The sequence below is a fragment of the Wyeomyia smithii genome, chromosome 1, assembly GCF_029784165.1.
Source record: "Wyeomyia smithii strain HCP4-BCI-WySm-NY-G18 chromosome 1, ASM2978416v1, whole genome shotgun sequence".
Classification (NCBI taxonomy): domain Eukaryota; kingdom Metazoa; phylum Arthropoda; class Insecta; order Diptera; family Culicidae; genus Wyeomyia; species Wyeomyia smithii.
Window position 1 is genome coordinate 167,913,767 of NC_073694.1, and position 13,851 is coordinate 167,927,617.

The 13,851-nt window shown below is 40.8% G+C and overlaps 1 protein-coding gene across 5 annotated transcripts in view; it reads left to right on the forward strand.

Moving 5' to 3' along the window:
- Positions 1-13,851, forward strand: part of LOC129720432 (juvenile hormone esterase) — a 101,466-nt gene that overhangs the window by 75,361 nt on the left and 12,254 nt on the right. For all 5 annotated transcript variants that reach the window (XM_055671942.1, XM_055672037.1, XM_055672153.1 and 2 more), the window contains 5 exons: positions 7,178-7,300; positions 7,359-7,663; positions 7,718-8,427; positions 8,485-8,663; positions 8,721-9,004. In XM_055671942.1, coding sequence (XP_055527917.1) covers positions 7,178-7,300; positions 7,359-7,663; positions 7,718-8,427; positions 8,485-8,663; positions 8,721-9,004 — 1,601 coding nt within the window. The remainder of the gene's footprint in view (positions 1-7,177; positions 7,301-7,358; positions 7,664-7,717; positions 8,428-8,484; positions 8,664-8,720; positions 9,005-13,851) is intronic.

Sequence of the window (13,851 nt, forward strand, 5' to 3'; positions counted from 1 at the left end):
ATCGTGTGCAATTATGCCGTACCCAGACGCAGTTGCATACTGCTATAGCATCGAAGGTCATGTAGTTGCTGCAGTGCAGAGTATAGAACCAAACAAGCCAAACGTAGTTATTCTTGTTTAATCATGACAAGAGGATTTCGAGTTTCGTAAATTTTTGAACTATCAGAGTAAACAATAACATAACAAAGATAGTAAAAACAATAGCAGAAGTGAAACCGTTATGTCATTACATTATCGTAGACCAAGTTGGGCAAAAAAGTTACGAAAATTTCGTCTGAGATAAATAGTTGTCTCGGCTGTCTAGTTGAGCTCGATTGTATCATCGCACGAACGAACGCATTTATACCATTCAGGGCATTCCTCATTGTGTCAGTTATGGACCCCTGGCATATAGCAGACACCCGCTGCTCGTGGTATTTCATTGTCATTGCCACGGTCGGAGCCGCAGCTGCATTGCGCGGAGCCGGTGTTTTAGCTAGCCAGCCTATTTTTTAACATCAGTTAGTCAACTGATTCCGGCTTGATTTCGGCGTTCCACATCGAAGCTTTTCGACAGCCATTTTTAAATCTGACCATTATGGCCTAGAAAAGTGGACAATCGTGCACTCGTTAGTGCCTTGAGTAGCCAAAGTGCACACTTCACTGCATCAGAATGAAGTGGGAAACTTCTTGTTTGAAATGCACTCGACAAGAGAAATATGTTTTTGCTTCCACTCTTGGCTGCAGTAATTGTATACGTTTTTTTTGTTTAATCCACAACTGATTATTAACAGCTGCAAAACGTAAGCCAAACGGCGAAAAAGCTCGCAGTCGTTCAAATAATTCAATTAGGCCGTAGGCAAGGAAGTTGTTTTCCGCTTTATAGCAAAAAAAGAAATGTCTAGGCCATGGTCATCACGTGCTTTTAAGAAGTATTACCGCATTTGGTGTCGTAAATATTGAACATCGTTAAATAACAGTGCAGGTTGTAATAATAAGCTATCCGTTGTGGGAGTAGAATGACCACTGTGTCACCCCTTGTATTTGCTTATGGCAACACCATACCTTTGTTCACATACATTGTCATTATATTTGCTTTCATTCGATTACAAACGTGCGTAATAAAGAGTTGTTCCTTTTCTCGTTGACTTGCTGCGTTAGTGTTTTTCGGTGACATTGTCCCTTTTCCTGATTTTTCGTCAAGCGCTAACTTCAGGTTATCGGCCCAGTGTCAGGAAAAGCGGTCATTTATGAAGAAAAGCTGTTTTCCGGAAGAATCGCGTTTTTCTCTCCGACGATTGTGTTAAGTTGATCGAGTCAAGATGGCGGATCATGTGAAAATTTCTTTCACTAAGCTAAATGGAAGCAATTATGTTTCCTGGAAATATCGTATGACGACGATATTGGAGCGAGATGATGTTTGGTATGTAATCGAATCGCCGAAACCGGAGGAGCTCGATGATGATTATCCTCAGTGGCAGAAGAATGATCGAAAAGCACGTTCTACAATCGCTCTATTTGTAGAGGATAGCCAGCTTAGGTTCATAAAGAAAGCAAAATCAGCGAGGGAAATGTGGTATAACCTCAAAACATACCACGAGAAAGCAACTATTGGTAATCAAGCGTTGCTGTTGAAGCAATTATGTGCCTTAAATTTGGACGAGAGCGGTGATGTCGAAAAACACATCGAAGAGATTGAAAATCTCTATGAGCGTTTGGACAATGCGGGAGTTGAATTGAGCGAGCTGCTTCGAGTCATAATGTTGCTGCGTAGTTTACCGTCGTCCTTTGATAGCTTCGTTACTTCGTTAGAAAACAGACCGCCGGAAGATTTAACGATGGATTTGGTCGTATCTCGATTGCGAGACGAGAGCCAGAAGCGAAGAAGCCTGCCGAAAAGCGAGGTAAAGGAGGAGCGAGCATTAAAAAATGTAGTTAAATTTAAAAATGACAAACGAAAGTGTTTTTTCTGTAATATGCCGGGCCATATACGAAAGAACTGCCGTAAGTTAATTGCTTCGAAAAAGGAAGAGAATATAAACAAACCGACTCCTAGCTCCAGCGAACAAAAAGCGAAGCAGGTTCAGGTGGAACCGAAACCAATGGTGACGTCATCAGCGAGCTCGAGCACGGTACATGGTGCTATATGTTTCGTTGCAGGAGGAGCAATTCCTGGTGCCTGGACGATAGATAGTGGTTGCACCTGTCACATGACAAACGACCGCGAGTTTTTTAACGAGTTTTTGCGGGATGTCGTTGTCGAGGTAACACTTGCTGATGGGACTGTGACAAAATCGGTTGGGAGCGGTAACGGGGTTTTGTTCGGCGTAAATGGTGAAGGTAAACGAATCGCGATCAAATTGGAAAATGTTTTGTACGTTCCTCGGTGGACTAATTTCAGTTCGAAAATTAGCATTGAAAGGGTTTGCAGTAATTTTCAAGGTTAACTGCTGCGAGATCCGTGCCCCGGATGGTGTCGTTGTCGCAATGGGTGAAACGATCGGTAACCAGTATAAGTTAAAACTAGCAGAGCAATGTAATGCAGTGAAATGGACAGCCACTAACCACAACGAACTGTGTCAGCATACTTGGCACAGAAGATTTGGCCATCGAGATGTGAGTGTCATAGCGGATATCCAATCCAAGGATCTAGCAAGTGGACTAGTGATTAAAGACTGTGGCCAACGAATCGTTTGTGAGTGTTGTCTGCAAGGAAAACTGGTGCGCAATCCGTTCCCTCCAGTAACCGAGCGCAAGTCCAAGCAGCCACTGGATCTTATTCACAGTGATCTGTGCGGACCGATGGAACACCGGACGCCAAGCGGTAACAGATATCTGATGACGCTGATAGACGATTACAGCAGATTTTGTGTGGTGGTTCTCCTGAAATCGAAAGATGAAGCAGCAGGTAAAATTCGTGAGTATGTACGTTGGACTGAAAATGTTTTCGGTCGGAAACCTAAAGCCATCAGATCAGATGGCGGAGGGGAGTACACCGGGCATGATTTGCAAAGTTTTTATAAATCCGAAGGTATTGAGACACAATCCACTGTTCCCTACTCACCACAACAAAACGGAGTAGCGGAACGGAAGAATCGCTCTCTTCAAGAGATGGCTAATTGTATGCTCCTTGACGCTCATTTACCAAAAGCAGTATTGGGGAGAGGCAGTTCTGACTGCAGCTTTTATTCAGAACAGAATGCCTTCGCGTGCGGTTGGTCGCACGCCGCATGAGTTGTGGACCGGATTGAAGCCTGACCTGACGCAATTCAGAGTTTTCGGTTGTGAAGCTTATGTTCACATTCCGGATATCAAAAGAAAGAAGTTTGACCCTAAAGCGAAAAAGCTTGTGTTTGTTGGCTATTCGGACCATCATAAAGGTTTTCGCTTTCTCGACCGGAATACAGACAGGATTGTTTTAAGCCGGGACGCGCGCTTCATCGAGCTACGGCTACGATAACGGATCGGAGCAGGAGATTGCTGAGAAGCAGAAGCAGCAAACAGTTTCTGATGAGAAGACAGCTGATAATGAGTGTGAAATGGTGATGAATCCCGTTGAGCAGATAGATGGAGTAGCAGAAGAACTCGATGAAAATTCAGTGTACGAAGACGCCAATGATACAAGCGAGTGTGATTTCTTGGGTTTTGAGGAGGATGAAAACCAGAATGATAGTGATCAACAGTGTTTGAGAAGATCTGATCGGCGTACTCGCGGAGTCCTACCGCAACGATTTAATGATTATGTAGTGGAAGTTACTTGTCATGATGAAGAGCCAGATGACTATCGGCAGGCGCTGGTCTTACCTAAGTGGAAGAATGCTATGGAAGACGAAATGAGATCTCATGAGCTTAACGGTACGTGAGAACTCGTGAACTTGCCAGTTGGGAAGAAAGTGATTGGATCTAAGTGGGTCTTTAAGATCAAACGTGACGAAACGGGGAAGGTGGTGAAACACAAAGCCCGCGTCGTTGCACAGGGCTATGCACAATCGCTTGGTATCGACTATCTGGAAGTGTTTGCTCCGGTAACGCGACAAACAACGCTGCGTGCGATGTTGGCTATAGCAGGAAAGAACAAGTTACTTCTCAGGCAGTACGATGTCAAAACAGCATACTTAAATGAAACCGTAGACGTAGCTTTACATGCGTCAGCCTCCTGGGTTTGTCACTAAAGGCAAGGAGGAATCAGTGTGTAGGCTCGTAAAGAGCATTTACGGCTTGCGCCAGTCGGCCAGATGTTGGAACAGGTCATTAGACAGTGTACTTTGTAGCCTTGGTTTTCGGCGGTGTGATTCAGACCCCTGTCTGTATATTCGACGCACCGGGAACGTGCTAGTGTATATACTAATATATGTGGACGATTTATTAATTGGTTCTTCGGAAGAATGCCAAATTACCCAGGTGTACAATCGATTACAAACGTGCGTAATAAAGAGTTGTTCCTTTTCTCGTTGACTTGCTGCGTTAGTGTTTTTCGGTGACATTGTCCCTTTTCCTGGTTTTTCGTCAAGCGCTAACTTCATCCGTTAGAATGGAGTGAAAAAATTAGCTGCGTCCCACGGATTTGCGGCAAGCAGTATCGATTCGTCCTAGCTCGAGTTGTTGCTGGCTTCCGGTAGGTTGTATTTTCAGAAAGAATTCAAAGTCCTGTCCGTTAATTCTTAAAGTTATTATACTGCTGCGATCATTCCTTGGTCTATTGTATTGAGTCCTGTTTTGCTATTTACCGAAGGCCACGACTCCCTGGAACCTCCCCTCTTTAAGTCCGACTATGTACTCAATGAAAATAAGTTGACTTACTCAAGTGAGTAACGCCGAACGAAAACGATGAATTGATTGATGGTTGAAGATGATTCTGACATTTCAGCATATCAACAAACAGAAAATATCATAAAATTAATGTGATTCTACTCCTAAGAAAGTTTTAATTGAATTTAAGTAGGTTACCCTTTCTTTGATGACAAAATAGGTCACAAAAATTAATTTATTATGCGATTTAAACAAATTTAAAGAACGATATGGTTTACGCTCTGTTGTTTGAAAAATCGCTTTTATGCAACGGTAAACTTATTGAAGGTATTGTCATAACATCTGTTCAACTAAAGAACCAAAAAATGAGACAAAATCTGTTTAATTTAAGTATCGACATCTAGCGGTGGAGAGGAAGCATTTTACACACAAAATTTCATTACACTAATACCATTCATACCTGCTCGTGGTGAAGAATTATTTCGGTCTCTCTTGTCCTCATACAAAACCAAAAAGCAAAAAAATTGTGCGACCTCTCGCCGCACTTTCGTCGAGAGAATTCTTCGTTATCTACGGTACTGATATAGCGAGAGTGCCTTTACATGATAAGCGTACAGTACCACCCACATAGTGCAAGGTTTTTTGTACTAATTTTTAATAAATTTCATTGTTGCCCGAGTTGGAAACCGAATATCTTGACTAACGACCACCTATTTTTTATTGTTAATATAGTGTCAACTCTTAGAACCGTGTTTAAACATAAAAAATAGCTGAGATTGAAAATAAATTACTATTTGGCATAATTCAAAAACAAACCCCGTAAACAATTAGTTGATTAGTGGGTGGGCGAATTGTGGGGTCAGGGCGAATTGTGGGTTCCTTACCCTACCTAATGTCGCAAACAGTGCTGTGTATACCGCGCTGATATGCATTACTCGCAATGTTAGGTCAAATAAACGGTACGAAAAAAAAATATTGCCGTTAGTCAAGAAATTGGGATTCCGACCCCAACGAAAATATTTGAGTAATTCAACTAACTGGTTAAAATGGTTTCAACAGTCGCTGGGGGTACGATCCAAGACATTTTGTTCAATAATGTTTGAATGGTTAACGGATTTTTAGTTCGATTTTTCCTGTTTATGTTGATTGTAAATTTTTACTGAATTTCCGCTTAAAAAATCTCTTGAATGCAGTTCTGTCTTAACTTGATTTTGATAGATTTAAGATCACCTTTTTGTCCGGCTATTGAAGCAAAAAAAGAATAGATTTTTTGTTAATGTTCAAATTATTGGAGCGAACTGTTCGAAAGATGCACTGTAAAATCAATGTAGGATAGAACAGCGAAAAACAAATGCGATAGCGTGGGCTAGAATTTGCAGCAGAGTTTTGTTCGAAGTTGCATATCTGTTTTGTGGTCAAAGCCAAGACATTGGAGTTACCTACTATGCGCAAGTTGTGCTTTTTTTAACTTCCGCTCTTCGTCAATAAAGTGTAAACATTTCTACAAGAAGATTGAATTTGTTGGAGAAAGTTTTCCTTCGTAATTTTTCTTTGGTAAAACTGGTTGTCATTTAAACATTTTGTGTTGATTAAGCTGACAATTAAAAGAAAACACAGAAAATCTCCATTTTGGAAAGTAAAAAACCAAAATCTTCAATGAAAATTTGAATGCAAGTTAAGATGCTTGTAACTTGCATTCAAATGAATGTTGAAAAATAACTCTTTATCATTATTATTAATTAATTGGTTTGCCTTTTGACGATTCACTTTGCCATTTGACGACACTCTCACTGTCACTGGACTTGTTTGTTGCTAAATTGAGCATATACGCTGTCGAAAAACCAATAATATTAACAAAACGGCATGGACTTTTTTTCCTCCCCTTCTAATTTCGAAAATAGTTAGAAACTCACATGGTGACGCGCGTGTGTTACGTTTCTAACAAGGACGAAGATTATTCAGGAGTTTTTTTCTGTTTGTCTGTGGCTTCGGTATATGATGTACATTGAGTAAGTCAGCTCAACGAAATCATAATTTGTAATATACAGAGGCATAGACGAACATTCAACACTTGAAAACTTTTTCAACTTGCCCTATCTTAAGTAAGAGTAAGTTGAAATGAGTCGCAGTTAAAATTAGATAAAAATAATAGACGACATTCGAAGCTGCAAAGTAAACTATTGTTTTTTCATGTAAATCTGTTTAGAAGCAATTAATTTAACTTCGATTTTGTTTGGGATTTTTTTAACTTTCGAAAAACTGTTTCAACTTGCCCCGGGGTACCTTAATTCTTTGGGCGACCCGTGTTCGGCAGAGAACTTACGGACTTCCTATGCGATGTTACACTCCATCTCATTCGGCATACACTAAAGTCTTTAAACATAAATAAACACCTACACCGCCTAGGTATGTTGCTTAACATTTTTTATTTTTACTCCCTCGCTTGCAGGAAACAACCGCATGGAAAACCTTTACCGGCATCGCACGCGAGTCGGATTCAATCAACTCGCTGGTGCGAATCATCCCCCAAACCACGATGGGATTCGTGCGGGAAGTGGTCAACTCGTTCCGGGTAAGTGGCGTGCCTGCAGTGAAATTAATTTGGGCTAATTGCGCTACTTTCCCTGTAGCAACAAAGAGAAACTAAGGCGATCGTGGTGACGCGGGCCGGTGCCGTCCAGGGTCGCATCCAGCGAGTGAAAGGAAGCACTAAGGGTGAATTCTACGCCTTTAAGGGTATCCGATATGGACAGGCACCGGTTGGAAAGCTGCGCTTCAAAGCACCCCTACCGGAGCAGCCATGGAAGGGCATCCGGAACGCCATGCGGGAAGGATCGGTTTGTCCCCACAAAAGTGTAATTCTCGACAACTTCAAAGGCACTGAGGATTGCTTGTTCATCAACGTTTACACACCTGATTTGCCAGCTGAAAACTAGTAAGTCGTGATTCTTGATAAGTTCAAAATGCTCAACGATTGCATGGATTTCAGTGTCCCAAACTTTCCTGTAATGGTTTGGATCCATGGAGGAGCTTTCTCGTTCGGATCAGGTAATGCATTCCTCTACGGTCCGGATTATCTCGTGCCGGAAGGTGTTGTTTTAGTATCGTTTAACTATCGACTGGGTCCGTTGGGCTTTTTAAGTGTTGGCAAGGATGCGCCTGGTAATGCTGGTATAAAGGATCAAATACTAGCGCTCAAGTGGGTTCAGGAAAACATAGCCGCCTTCGGTGGCGATCCAAACAGTGTCACCATATTCGGTCAATCGGCCGGTTCGGTTTCTACGCATATGCTGATGATGTCGCCGCTGGCCAAGGGACTATTCCACAGAGCAATCGCACAGAGTGGAACAGCGTTGAATCCATGGGCAATCTCAAGAACACCCAAAGAACGTGGTTTTCTGCTGGGACAACAGTTGGGTTGTCACACGAACAGTACGGACGAACTATTAAGTTGCCTGCGCAAAGCTAGCCCGCAGAAGATTGTCAATGCTGCTGGCAAAACTATTACACAACAAGATGTAAAACGAAGCATCGGTTTGCCGTTCGTGCCGTCGATTGAAAATTGGACCGGTGACGATGCATCCAACGAGGCTCCAGTGATTTCCGATGAACCGATGATGATCATGAAACGGGGCTCCTATAACCACGTGCCACTCATTGCAGGCTTCAATTCACACGAAGCTATGCTGTTCATGAGGAGTAGGTCGAAATTTTATCTCAATTCACTGGAAAGATAAATCCATTCAATTGTTACAGGATTACGCAGAGATCCAAATTTGTTGAAAAATATTGACGAAGATTTTCAGCGGCTGATTCCTACGGATTTACACGTCAATCGAGACACTAATAATGGGGCCTTAATCGCCCAAGATATGCGAAATTTTTACCTCAACGGAGAGCACATCGGCAATACATCAATTCAGGACATGATGAACGTAGGTCATACAGCATTCCTCTGGAAACAAGAAGTAATGATATTCGCAATATTCCAGCTTATGTCCGATGCGATGTTTCTGCATGGCATAACCGACTTCGCTCGGCTACACGCCACCAGCGATGAACGGGACTCGACCTGGCTGTACAGATTCGCTTACGATGGCGCACTCGGTATCTACAAGCGGATACTGGGAATCGATTGGCCCGGTGCATGCCACGGAGACGAGCTGGGCTATCTGTTCCGCTTCGGGGTGCTTAATATCCGGCTGGATAATACGTCGACGGAGTTGCAGATAATGTCCAAGATGACTAGGATGTGGACGAACTTTGCAAAATACAGGTAATCCTGAGCTAGTACAATGTTTAAAACTATGACATAAGAGCTATAATGATTATGTTCAAATTTATTTTCGTTTTTTTGGGAGTATTGTGTCAAGTCGGCACTGACCCCAACATTTAACTATCTATTATTATTTAAATGAACTTCAAGAGGTTCATTTTAAAGACTCTGATGGATTGGGCGTACTCTGCAGCATACAGCAAGGTGTGATGAAAGCAGGTATCTGAACATAAGTTGTACAGACTCGCACCACCTTAGGCAACTGGTCAACTCATGAGCGCTCGAGTATTGCTTGTTTCGCATCGTATGCTGTAACCGCTTTTAATTTTTTGGTTGTAAAGGTACTGTTCACAGTTACCTTAACATGCTTAAAAACAGTTAATATACCGGCCGGCCGGTTAGCTGTATGTATAGATGCTAATTAATGATTACTCACGGTAACGACAGCATAATAAATGACTCCTAAGTCTATGGGGTCAGCGAAGTTGAGTGGTTGGAGCAAAATGTGCGACTATGGTACACAAAGAAGTGATTTAAGTGTTCGAACCAGCCACGAGCAGCCGCTCGATTGATGTTTTGTTCCATTTTCATTCCAGATATTGGTTTTATGCTCTTCTCTTCGGGGTGCACTGTAACTGATAGCAATTTATTCATCGCTCCCACGTGTTAGTTAACTTTCCTTCAGCATTTGCCGTTTTTGTGCAACATCAACATCGTTTGCGTTCGTTTTGCGCTCATTCAGAGACGAAATAATTATTTCATTTTCATTATTGACCTGGAAATACACAAAAATTTATTCGACGATTCTTGATTTGAATGAAACTTTGCACACGCACTTGGCTTAGTAAAATGACTATTTTTCATAGATGGAAAATTTCTTTAGACAGGAGAGTAATTTTCTAAGAGGTATATGCATTTCGACATATGTGTTTTTCACAACATTGTAGGATGATTTTTATTTATTTATTGTAACCTCTGAAAACTGTCTGAGAATGAGTTGTAGAGAACTAACAACGTATTTTAAATAAATTTACGATGAAAAAAATATTTTTTTGACTAAAAAATCACAACGATTGTATGCAGAGCCACGACCACAAGGTTGACGTAGAACTACATAAGGTTGTTTGTTGCATTACTTGTATCGAATAATTTTGTGCAAAAGAGGAACTAAAGTGCTACCAAATTTTAGTTTGCACTTACAACACTGAACAGGAATAAAACAAACACTATACAACACAAACAAGTTTCAACAGTCAAAGTGCATGCAGATTGAAATAACATTTAACTTCCAATTCCAGTGCAAAACGAGAAAATATTCAATCTTCCATAATTTGTTTGTTGTCCTTATAAGGACTTCTGTTGTTCAATTTCATATCGGATTCAATGTTGATCGGATCTGTGTGCTCCCTCGACAGAGAAGATTAAAGCATTTTGCTGATAACACAGTTGAAAGCTGTTTTTACACTGAAAATTTGACGGCCCATATACTTTGAAAGCCAGCATTCCAAAACGTTTGTGTGTTGTCAAAATACGGCAACTTTTCATTGGATGCATTTACAAGTCGTACTAATCGTACAGAGACAGCATTTAACTAAAGGAAGTGCCCCACAGATACTATCGATGCTGAGACCCGCTGCAAGTGCTGCGCTATCCGTTGCCATACCACAGCTGTGGCCGCTATCCGGTAATATTGGTATCCGATGCACTTCTGCTGCTGCTAAGGAAGTATAACGACCAATCAGAGGTCGAATTTTTCGTTTTGACAAGGCTTGACAATTTTCAATAGTACAGTAGTTTGTATAATAAAATTACAATTTTCTGAATTTGGAAAGAATCTTAGAAGATTTTCTAATCTATTGCTGCAAGAACACAGGAAATCCATCAAAAACTAATCGATTTATTAGCATTTGAAATTGGACATATTTTTCACTTTTTCCGGTTTTAGATTTTCATTTTACATCCCAATGTAGCCAAGTATGTAGCCGAACTTCCTGAGAGACGTAGCTCTACGTCAAAAATTTAAAATAACACTAAACTTTAATTTACAAAAAAAAGAGTTGAATTTTATTTTATTTTTTATTGAAGAAACTTGGAGCTACAACGCAATTCAAAGGTTAGGTTAAATTTAGATAATGGTGCTTATTACGGGAGTCACTTCACGGTGAAATCTGAGTGAAGTGAACAAAACCCTATTACGGGACTCACGTAAGTGAGAAAAACTTCGCAAAGTGACATCTACAGTGGAATCTGGGTTATTGGTGCTTATTACGGGAGTCACTTCACGGTGAAATATATTTCACTCTCACGCTCACTTCACTTTTTTAGACCTATTCCCGATTCCACCTCAAGTGAGGTGACAAAAATCACCTCCGTGGAGTGAGATTGACAGTGAAGTGAAATTGAGAATAGGACAAGTGAAATGAGATTGTTTCCCAGCTCAAAAATGTCTAAGTCCCAGAAATTCGTTTTTTCTTGTTTTTTTTTTTAGATAACACCAGCTCTTGACGTGTTCCCGATTCCACCTCAAGTGAGGTGACAAAAATCACCTCCGTGGAGTGAGATTGACAGTGAAGTGAAATTGAGAATAGGACAAGTGAAATGAGATTGTTTCCCAGCTCAAAAATGTCTAAGTCCCAGAAAGTCGTTTTTTCTTGTTTTTTTTAGATAACACCAGCTCTTGACGTGTTCTGCATTTCTAAGACATTCGGCATAAAAAAAAAATGTTTTTTTCGGTATAGAAAATTTTCTGAACTAGTTTGCATTTTTTTTCATCGGGCAAAAAATTAAAAATTGACCGCTTTAAGGCACGGATCAAACTCTGATTCGCTTCGTTACTGAAGAATAAATCCAATATATACCATTAGATCACAAATCAATCAACTTTAAGACTTATGGCAGCTTCGTGGAATCATTTCACCGTTCAAAATGGTCGTGAAATAATTCCACGCGAAACGTCGCTTTTTCCGTTCTCACTTCACTGATATGACACTCATAGGTGCTTATTACGGGAGTCACTTCACGGTGAAACCAGAGTGAAGTGAACAAAATCCTATTATGGCACTCACATAAGTGAGAAAAACGACTCAAAGTGACATCTGCCGCGGAATCTAGGTTATTATGGTGCTTATTACGGGAGTCACTTCACGGTGAAATTTATTTCTCTAATAACAACACAAGCATTCTAAATCCTGGCAAGCAAAATCTCTGCCGTTCGATTAATTTTAAGGATGAAAAAAGTATTCCACTGTGTTGTCAGAGTTCCTTTATATCCTTTGCCATATCATAGAGGCTCGATCAGCATCTTATGTGATTTTAAATTTAACAATTAACTGTCCTTTTTTGAAATATTTGGTATTGTTTATTTGTTATTTGTATTGTTAAATTCATGTAACACATTTTTTTTTTGTTAGGGAAGTAGGATTACGTTGTCCATTGATGTGAACTTTTGTAATATATCCCAGTCAATTGCTATACGTGTCCCTTTGCAAAATACAATTACCACTATTGTTGTGAGTGATCAGTTACCTGCACCGACACGCTCCCAGTCAGGTAAAATATGGTTTATGAAGCCAATCACCTTTCTAGGATTCAAAGACCAAATCTCTTTGGGCTGTAAGAAGCCACTGCCAATAAGCCTTGATCTGCGTTTAAATAATGCACCACAACTGCAAAGCAGATTTTCCGATGTCTCGCGTTCCGTATTACAACAGCGACAGATATCATCCTGAACCCGGCCAATGTTCTTTAAATGTTATCTACTCGGACAGTGCCCCGTTACTAGGCCGACATATGTACAAAGAGCTCTTTGTTGAGCTCTAGGAGCTTTTTTTGAATTTAACACATTGGTGGTCTTAATGATAAAATACCTTAAGGCTAATACAAATATTAACAAACAAAGCACTTATGATTGTCGCCGACGGAGGAGTCGCCTGAATATTTTTATCGACATGTTGAAGTCAGATAGTGCTGGTACGTCGTTGAAGCTGGCTGACATAGAGCGTATGGGGTTGTGTTGCCCATATAATGCATTGCGATGTGGCAGAGAGAGAAAGTTCCTTTGTCTTAGTGGCTTTTTCGGAGCATAAACATTTGGCTGCTGCAAAATTCTCGGGGCATCAGTTTCACCAATTAAAATTTCGAAAATAAATACAGTCTGTGACTCGAACCGTCTTTGCTGCAGTGTTTCCATACAAGTTGGCAGTGAACAGCATACGCCGGTAACTGTTGCGGATCTCGTCACGGGAGAAAACGTAAGGCATAGTGTACAAATTTCCGCTGCACGGATTCTATTCTTGCAATCTAGTTTGCGTTGTAAGGACACCACACTACACAATTAGTTTCCAGAACTAATCGTACCAGAGAGTAAAACAACGAACGAAGACACAGTGGGTCACGAAATTCCGATGCTATCTTGAAGATAAATCCAAGTTGCCGATTCGCCTTCAATGTAATGTCATTATAGTGCGGTTTAAACGATAGCGCTGCATCCAGTGTAACACCCAAATTTCGAACCTGATTAACTCTAGTCAAAGTTTGACCAAACATACTATAGCTGTACAGTATCGGGTCATTTTTTCTATTGAATGAGATTACACAACATTTCTGGATACTAACTGTTAGTAAGTTGTGAAAAATGTCGACTAGTCGCTGGAGCTCTCCACAGTCTGTGATATTCCGTATGATCTTTAACAGTTTAACATCATCCGCGAAAAACATGCGGCAATTTTCTGGTAGTGCTAACGATGCGTCATATATATACAACGAAAAAAGCAGTGGTCCCAAATTACTACCTTGCGGGACACCCGATAAATTCGAGAAACATGCAGATTGCTGTGATCCAATCCTAA